The sequence below is a fragment of the Gobio gobio genome, assembly GCF_949357685.1.
Source record: "Gobio gobio genome assembly, chromosome: 17".
Taxonomy (NCBI): domain Eukaryota; kingdom Metazoa; phylum Chordata; class Actinopteri; order Cypriniformes; family Gobionidae; genus Gobio; species Gobio gobio.
Genome location: NC_137110.1, coordinates 31,806,334 through 31,816,472, shown reverse-complemented (window position 1 = coordinate 31,816,472; position 10,139 = coordinate 31,806,334). Strand labels below are relative to the sequence as shown.

The following is a 10,139-nucleotide window of genomic DNA, read 5'->3' as shown; positions in this document are numbered from 1 at the left end:
CTGACAATTTCATTGGTCTAAACCAGGATTAGGCCTTAGTTCAATCTGGGGCCTGTTTCAATAAGGAGGTTCAACCAACTCTGAGTTTAAACTTGAACTCTTTTGACTTAACCTGAGATGGGAAGCTCTGAGTTTTGGGTTTCAGGACAGCTGAATTGAGTTGGTTCAATCAACTCTGAGTAGACCGACTCTGAGTTAAGCACATGCACCGCAACTATGAAAAGCCATGATCAATCGAGTGCCGAAATTATGATTCACCATGGCAACAGCACCCAACAAAAAGATGTTTGTATACTTCCGGGTCAATACGTAAGTTTAATTCTTAATTAGTTTAATTAAATTACATTTTCATGGTATCCAAAAGGCAAAAAAAGAATCTGGCAGCAGCTAAAAATGAAAAATAAAAACAATCCAATCAGGTAAAGCTTTAAGCATAAAAGGTTCATGGGTGTATGACTTTACAAACATTTGACATATTAAATAAATATCATTCAGTGTCCAATGTGAAGCAGATTTTCCCACATAGTCTAATACAGTAGACCCTTTTCACAGACTGTGATGACGTGTTTTGACGGTCATCAATCCTGCAAAGTGCAATCCTGCAATTGGTCATTGGTCATTAATTACTTCTCTATGGATCAATTCCAGACCGAACAGCCCGAGTTAAAATGTTGTGGGCGGGGCTAAATTTGGCTGGCATCCAGGCTAGATAAACCTAGAAGTAACCTAATAATTAGAATTTCCTTTAGGATTTCCAGTGGTTGGATGCATCGATGACACTCATATTCCCATCCTCACTCTTTCTTAAAACGGATTATTGTGTGGAATGGAAGAATGCCAGATGGTAGTTCGAGATAAATGCCATAGCCACCACCACAGCTGTTAAATACATTTATTTACCATTTTTATGGTCATCTTTATTTCCTACAAATACTTTATTCTTTTTCCTGGATTTTAATATCCTTTCTCCATCTCCTCTTCATCTGTCAGTGGTGCTGGTGTTTGGCTGGCCTGAGTAGAAGTCAAATGTTAAGGTCATTACCATAATTAATACATGTAACAGGTGGGATCAGAGAACATTTCATTATGTGAAAAGAGCATAGACCCGTTTCACATTTATGGGTTTCTCAGAGCGGAAGTCGTCATATTTGAGTTAACTTATAAAGCGGTGAATGAGAGTATACATTAAATATATTTTTTGTGTCTCCATTTGCTCAAATAGCTAAAGGAAAAACTCCACAATAAGGATTTCACAACTTTCAAAAAGAGGGAAAAAATAGAGTGAGATTGATAACGGCAGTGAAAAGAGAGAAAGATGTTATTTTTTATCACTCCCATTGACGCTGTATTAGAAACACTCTTACAGCAGCTGTAACTTTTTTTTTTTTATTTGATGCAAAAGTAATACAATACAAAAGTATTTAGTGTTATAAATGAACATACCTAAAAAAAATGAAAATAAAAAAAACTTTGCAGGATTGATGACCGTCAAAACGCGTCATCACAGTCTGTGAAAAGGGTCTACTGTATTAGACTATGTGGGAAAAGCTGCTTCACATTGGACACTGAATGGGATTATGTTTTTATTTTTCATTTTTAGCTGCTGCCAGATTCTTTTTTTGCCTTTTGGATACCATGAAAATGTAATTTAATTAAACTAATTAAAGGTGAACTATGTAGGATTTTTGCAGTAAAATATCCAGAAACCACTAGGCCAGTGTTATATATTTTGTTCAGTTGAGTACTTAGAATATCCCAAATGTTTTAAACTATTTGTAAATCGTGAGAAAATTGCTATTTTAACCAAGGAACCGGGACGCGATATTTTTTTTCCCAGGATGGTAGGGGAAGGTACCGCCTTTTTCGTCTATGATTGGCTAGAAGGGCTCTCCTCCGATTGGTTATTTGATTTGATCGTGAAACGTCATATATATCACGTTAATTTTGTGTCATGCTAATGTGCTGACTCGTGAAACGTCATCTCACGTTAATTTTGTGTCATGCTAATGTGCTGACTCTTTCCAAAACAAATAACATTTGTTAGCCATTTCAAGGTAAGGATTACACAATATTAGTGCATCAACATTAACTGTATGTTAACATTACTAGTAATTATTGTGTGTGTGTGTGTGTGTGTGTGTGTGTGTGTGTGTGTGTGTGTGTGTGTGTGTGTGTGTGTGTGTGTGTGTGTGTGTGTGTGTGTGTGTGTGTGTGTGTGTGTGTGTGTGTGTGTGTGTGTGTGTGTGTGTGTGTGTGTGTGTGTGTGTGTGTGTGTAGCCATGAAAGTTAAGTGTCGCTGGTGTCATATTTGTGCAAAGGAGAACTTGGAGAACATCATACCGGATCATCTTGAGGTTAGGATTAGGTATAAGTCAATGGACAGGGAGAACAGCTCCAGTAATAAATGGTTTTGGTGCAGGTATTGAGAGGTATTGAATGGTTTAGGTTAGGCTTACAGTAAGGGTTTGTTGTGTTGATAGGTTCTAATCTCAACAAATGATCTGTGACCTGTACTTTTTTCTACTACAATGCAAGTAAAGAGATAATTGTAAGTTTGCCTTTTATAATAATATGGTTGATTTAATTTAAACAGCAACTTCTGCCTGAGGGGCACTGCCATTTTATTTGCACCTACACACCATTGAAGATGGGTTTTACAGCCTGTATAAAACTTCAACTTGCCACCAGAGAGGAGGCAGAGGCCTGGTTGGAGGACTTTCAACAGTCCTCAAGAGTGACCTTGAGAGTGGACAAAACCTATCCTATTACCGAGGATACGGTTCGACGAAACAGCTACAGAGTAAGATTTACATTAGGCATGTTTCTTCTTTTTGTAATTGTTTAAATAGTCAGAGCTTCAATTAAGCATTTCTATGTTCAAAGGTTGACATGAAATGCCAGCACAATACAAGGCAGACAGGCTCCTCAAAAAAAAATACACACTGTCCTGCTGTGCTCTATCTTGTGCTGAAAAAGCACAGGCATAGCCAGAACAGGAAGTCCAGGTAGGCTATTACACGTAAGACGTAACAGAATAATACTTTAGAGATTAACATTACATACTGTTTAATCCAGGTTACATGCTCATGTTTACTTTTCATATTTTATAGATCTAGTGATACTCATATTCAGGAGGGTTTATTGTTGCATGTGACCATCAAACATCACCACAACCACCGCCTTGCCTGTTCCGAGGCATTACAGCATCGGGATGTGGCCAGAGAGACCGTGGAGAAGCTGGAGAAACTTTTTCAGAGTGGGCACTCACCCTCCTCTGCCCTAAACACTCTGAAATATGACCTCCAGGAGGAGCAGGGTGATTCATATGTGTATGCCTCTGCAGATAGGTCCATTTGTCCTGATGTCCAATTCTGCTACCGGTCAGTGTCTTATTTGCTTATTCAAAAACAAAGATCTGGTGAATAGCAGTTGTACATGGTGGTAAGAAATGTAGTCATCTCGATTTTGTGCACACGTGCAGCTAAAACCGTAACACATTGACAGTTGATGAGCTGTTAAATAAGGCTTTCTATGTCCCCACTAGAAATGTTTTTTTATTTATTGCCTCTACAGATTATACTACTCCATTTTTAAGAGGGAGTATGGAGCTTCATCAGGGGATGCCATGCTTGAAAACCTCCAGGAACGTCTGGAGGTTTACAACAAGGAACAGTGTGAAACATGTGCGCGGATGGAGTCCACCGCTGACGGACAAACAGTCATCGCTTTGTGCACTCCAGTCATGAAGAGGATACACAGACTGGAGAGACACAGTGGAGAAATGCTTTTTATGGATTCATCAGGTTTGTCCTGAAGGCAACACTGATAGCAGGGTTATGTTTTTACACATGTATGTTTTTTTCTGTTTCATGTTGAGATAACCTCTCTTGTGTTACTAGTTAAATGGGTATATGGGTCAAAGACGAAATAGGGGTTTTCAAGCATCAAAAAAATAAATGTGTATGATCACATTTTTTTATATATTTTAATGATTACAGGTTCGAATAAGTATATTGTTTAATTTTTTACATAAATATATCTGTTACACTGAATGAAAAAAGCATTACCCTGAATGACGAAACTTCTACTTCAGCTTATATTGCAGGCCATAAGCTGGCCATCTATATCAAAAAGTGAGCTTGACCAGTAAAGTTAATCACAATTATTCACAACATCTACTTATTTTTTTAAAATTCTAACAATATAAATGTTTTTTTGGCATTTCACTGAATGACGTGCGGTTTTGTAACTTAGGATACCACACCATGAAAAGGTGGAATTATCAAATATTTAAGAGCAATGAATTCACTTTTCTGCAGCACCACATGGTCTTCAGGGGGCCTTTTGAAGATGTCACAGACTGTCGAATGACTATCTGTTTTTTTAAATGATTTCAGAATGGCTTCTTGATCCTGTTACACTGAATGATCTCTTACAAACTGGATTTTCGGGACAAAAGTCCCCTGGTCATTTAAATACTTAAAAAAATAAGTAAGACATAGTCATTTTAATATAACACAGCCAATACATATTTGAAATTGCCAAGAAAACAAATATATTTTTTTACTTGTTATTTCAAACATTTATTTAAAGATGTAATGGCAAAATCAAAGTCCAGACCATTACGCTGAATGACAATTTTACATTTTGGAACATTATTTCCCCTAAATGTTGACATTTTATTTTGACAAAAGTTATTTGAAATAGTAGACAGTTTAACTTGCATTTAACATGTTTTTTATGTATATAAAATGACTTTTGTAAACATAATTTGATGCGGACACCAAAATTGTGACGTCTCGTCTTTGACCCATATTCATATTCCATGTACCCATCATAGGCTCTTGACAGCAGACCTCACTATGAAAAATCATTTTGGATCTCATTTTCAGAAGACCCTAACACATTGTGGGACTGAAGATTTGTGTTTTACTTTTTCTTTATTCTCCACGATCTCATTTATAACATTTAAAATAACATTTGTTCATTTCTGTCAGGAAACTGCGACCGAATGAATAGCCGAATATTCCTCCTGCTAACCCATTCGGCTGCAGGTGGGTTGCCACTGGGAGTCATAGTCACAACATCTGAGTCCCAAAACACCATTACAGCGGGACTCAAGTTGCTGCAGTCTATACTACCAGGGGATGCTTTTTATGGAAGAGGAGTGCTAGGGCCAAAAGTTGTCATGACCGATGACTGCAAAGCCCTGCGACAGGCACTGCAGAATGTGTTTCCGCAGACCACTTCCCTCCTTTGTGTCTTTCACGTGCTCCAGGCCATGTGGAGATGGCTCTGGGACAGTCACCCCGGGGTTTGTCAGAGAAATTCATATTGTTTTATTATATTTAGTCAGTTTAAATTCTAACATTGGTTTAAAATCCCCAACTGTTCTCTCAGCAAATGTCTTTGCTTGAAGATGTTAAATAAACTTATTAGCATGTATGAAGACACTTGATCTAATATTTTCATCACAGGTGCCGAAGGGGGACCGGCAGTGGCTGCTGGATACCTTCAAAAAAATGGTGTATGCCATGTCACCAGAGGAACTGGAGGCCTCCTACCACCAGGCTCTCCAGGACCCAGCGGTGCTGAAGCACCAACGGTACCGGGACCATTTGACGGCAGTGTTTGCCCAACGCAAGGACTGGGCTATCTGTCTACGCACGGGCCTTCCAACGCGGGGCAACGACACAAATCATTTTGTTGAAAGTGCCATGAGGATCTTGAAAGACAGCATCTTCCACAGGTAGGGATAAACTTTATAACTTTATAAAACTTTATTGAAGGTGATACACACACACACTAGGGCTGTCAACGCATATTCTAAATAGTTTTAAAAAACAGAATTTCGAAGGTGAAAATTAATATTCGAATGTGGAAAAACACGCCCGCGGTAGCAGAGGCTCGGCTGTCAGGAACAGGTCACAGGAGTCGCACTGGCATAGCGTCACTGCTGAAAGTTGACTTACATGGAGGATGGCAGAAAGAGCAGAGCCCACCTCGACTGCAGTAGAGAAAGTGATTTTAACCCCCAAAATCTAAAAAGCCATTTCTGGAAGTACTTTGGATTTTGGTCGGTAGAAGGTAAAATTGTGGAGCCTCGAGATAAAGTAGTATGCAAGCTATGTAAGATACAGTTAGCATACAGTTACTGTACTGGCTGAATAGATATTGCATGAATTGCACAGCAGTTTCATGCACTGCAGGCTTCCACTGGTTTGGTTATTTACCGTTCATGTCAAGAAAACTTCCATGTTTACCACAGCACAGCTTGCTCGGAGCATTCAATGTCGGTTCTGTATACTGTAAAACTTCAATTAATGTTAATAATATTTGTTTCAATCACTGAATGAAGCCTGCTATATTTGGGTCGCGACCTTAAATTGCTTGCACAAAACTCTTGATCAGCACTCAACATATGTTTAAATATGTTTATATTTAAATAAACTACCTATACAATTAGTTATGTCTCTAATTTGTCCTGTTATTGACGTAATGCGCGTCATTGACAAAATGCGCAACCAGATGTTCGAATAGTTCGAATATGTGTTTTTTTTAGAGGGAATATTTGAATGTAATTTTTGAGCAATTTTTACAGCCCTAACACACACACACACACACACACACACACACACCACTACTTGCAATTATTATACTGTCTATTATAACAATGCTTTTTATCTTTTCATTTTTCGTGATTCAGATTTTCTTCTGTCGATACAAGTCAAATTCCAAAACCATTCTGTTCTCTGTTGCCTTCCCTACAGGTTGAAGGCTTACAATATCACTCAACTGGTCGACTTCATTTGCACCAGACTGGAGGCGTACTACATCAGGCGACTCCTCGATGTAGCAAACGGAAGGACTGTGAAGCGGGAGTTCAAGTTCAACAGTGTGAGTCCTGACAGAATAGTCAAGGTGTGTGTTCATTTTACTACCAGTGAGTTTAGAACCTAGAAGCATTAGTGAGGGGTTTTGTAACGCAATAAAGGGATCCTATTTCAGTGTCTCAATACCCTCCATTGTTTCTAGCTTTCGTTAATGTTTTATCATTTTGTGATTTACAAAAATATATTTTTCTAATGTTATTTTCAACATCTATCTCTTTTTTCCTATTCTAGGAAGATGAATCAAACTACACTGTTCCCAGTGAACAAGAAGGCGTTTATCTGGTGAACATTTCCATGGGCATGTGCACCTGCCCAGCTGGCAGCAATGGGGCGCTTTGCAAACACCAACACTCTGTAATGCAGGCCTTCAAGCTGCAGGGAGGCCACCATCTTCCAGTGACATCCTTCACAGCAAAGAAGTCCTTCTATGAGATGGCCACAGGTATTAGATTGCTTGTTCTGAAAGGTAATTAGCTTGTTTGTTGCAGCTTACTTGTAGAAGGGCAACTGTAGCACAGTTGGTAGGTTTTTCAGTACCTGAAGGGTCAGCCGTTCAAATATCAACTTCTCCTGTGTGTGACTGTGCATGTAAAACACCACACCAGTGCACTTGATTTTTGATGCTGCGTATTACCATGGCTCTTTGTACCTCCTGTCTTGTCTGTCCAAAAAGGAAAGCTTGACGTACCAGACAGCTGGTTTATGGGCTTGCAGTTTGAGAGGGAGAAAGACTGCCCAACAGTTTCACTCATTGCAAGTGAGTACTTTTCAGCAGGCCAACTAATTGAACAGAACGGTGGGCCATATGTTGTAGTATTTTTCGTCTTTATCCTTTTACAATCACATGCCAGGATCTGAAATTAACATGTGTTTATGTGAAATAGGCACCCAAGAAATAGGCACCCAAGAAATAGGCACCCAGGCTGGAACATCCACTCCCACCCAAGCTGGAACACCACAAGACGGCTCTGGAACTGAAGCGTCATCTCAACCTGAGAATCTCAAAGGTCGTCTCAGATCAATGTTTAATGACCTTGTGGACAAGCTTCAAAATGATGAGACCTTTCAAGCCCCAATACAATCCCTTGTCTCATCCTACGAGTCCATTCTTACTGACAGCGGCCTGATTTCAGCATTGTCTACCTTTGGGAAGATGAGGAGTGCTGCTGCAAGTAACATCAGAAAGCAGCCAAGAAAGGGTCTGCAAATGAGCACACAAATAGGCGTGCAGCCTACAGCTGTTGCCCGTCGTAAGACTCCACTGGGGGGCAGACGGGTGCTCATCCCTGGTAGACCTCCAAAAAGAGCCCGGAGAGAACACAACTATGGGAAGGTTAAAGAGGGGAGTGGTGCACTGCCAAGAAGACTGGCACCACACTCCCTTGCCCAGTGTGTCTCTACTTGTGTGTCCCTAGGTAGCCAACACGGCAAGAAATAAACATACTCACTCTGACAAACACACACACACACACGCACACAATTATTAGCCATGTATGGACAATTATTAGTATGTTTAACATGCACTAAACTTGTCTATTACTAACACTTATGCAATGTTAGGTTCACAATAAATAAAATCTGTCATATTTGAATCATACTGTGGTGTCTCTTCTACAATTGGCTGACTGCGGCTTCATTCATCTGTGATTGACACGGTTCATGAATCCACTGTCTCTCGTCTTGCCTATGGTGTGTGTGTGTGTGGGAGCGTGGTTGCTGATCAGCAGCACCAGCTGGTACCAATTGTTTGTGCCTTTTATATGTGCTTTTACGTACTTTTTTGGTAATAATTTTGTATTATTTAATGGACCTTAAGTCAAAGCTGAGCTTGATGATGCATCACTAATTTTCATTAACTAGAATAGTGCACTGCACTGCACACAGCTGGGCAAAATAGTGCCGTTTTATTGTATTGCATACATCTTAAACCAAGGCAATGAATAGGCCTAAATATGCTTATGTACTCTAACTGTTCAGTACTTGAGAGCCACGGCGAGTCTACGAAACGTAGGCTGGTCAGATTTGTACTCCCAAGTTCACGTTCGTCACAAAATTACCCCAAACAGCTAAGACTAATCTAAACACGATCTAAACAGGCTATGAAATTGTGAACTTGAAATATAAAAATGAAGACACGCACATATAGCGCTTTTCTTAGTAGGCTATGTTGGATTGACTTCGTTTACTTCTGTTGTAAAGACGATCAAAACAGACTCTGACAGCCTGCCACGAACGTGAGATATATGACGTTTCAAGATCAAATCAAATAACCAATCGGAGGAGAGCCCTTCTAGCCAATCATAGACGAAAAAGGCGGTACCTTCCCCTACCATCCTGGGAAAAAAAATATCGCAACCGGGACGTGTGAGCTATGCGTGTGAGGGAGTCGCCTGTCGATTGCGTCATATCTGCGTCACCCTCGGTCTCCGGTTTTATTCAGTGAAACACTTTACTCTCACTGCATTGTGAACAAGTGTCATAGCAGCCGCCGAGCGAACGTCATAACTTCCTTTTCAACACACTCAGATATATCTAATACGATAAACAGAGTTGGGTTACCTGACATATACTCATGACTGGAAAAGAGGAAGTAGCGCCGGCAACCGTGTCATAATAAAAGTCCCGCCAGCGACTATGCCATAATAACAGTCCCGCTCTTCAATCGCTCCTGCGGCCTTGCTCAGCTCCACAACACTCGCTCCTGCTCTACTTCAGACTATAGTAATGTTAATAATCGCATCCATGAACATGATTTCTGCTCGAGTCCTATCCTGATCATTTTCCACCGGCTGTGAGGTGAAGACCACATGTCCCGAGATTCTGCGCTCAAACGTGCCGTCATCAAACTACGCCTTTGTTTTGAACAGGCGACCTCTAGTGGACGGAAAAGTTACATAGTGTAGCCATAGACCGTAAAAAAATATGGACGACGCGACTTCATTGACTTCCGCTGACCAAAGTTGAAGCTTTCATAGGCCCGCTCACGGCGCTGACATCTTGGGACCGAGTCTGCGCAGTAGCGATCTCGGGACCGGAGTTGCGCAGTAGAGAACAGGAAGTAGAGGCGCGATTATCAAAAGCCCGCCCACACTCTCACAGATGCAGAACAATTCATTATGTTGGTGTGAAATAAACAGTTATGGAAGTGTATAAATTAAAGCTAAAGCTCCAATCTCCTCCCAAAAATCCAGAAAAAAGTCCGTTAGTGCCTCAGTGACAAGTTCATTCAGAGAAGCCGTCAATCTC

General features: G+C 40.3%; 1 protein-coding gene across 1 annotated transcript; it reads left to right on the top strand.

Moving 5' to 3' along the window:
- Nucleotides 1-3,110: 3,110 nt before the first annotated feature.
- LOC307141524 (uncharacterized protein) lies at nt 3,111-8,487 on the top strand. Its single transcript, XM_079841802.1, has 7 exons — nt 3,111-3,803; nt 4,998-5,314; nt 5,478-5,749; nt 6,771-6,921; nt 7,125-7,335; nt 7,567-7,650; nt 7,778-8,487. The coding sequence occupies exons 1-7, from the start codon at nt 3,626-3,628 to the stop codon at nt 8,329-8,331; spliced, it is 1,767 nt and encodes a 588-aa protein (XP_079697928.1). The 5' UTR covers nt 3,111-3,625; the 3' UTR covers nt 8,332-8,487.
- Nucleotides 8,488-10,139: the final 1,652 nt, after the last annotated feature.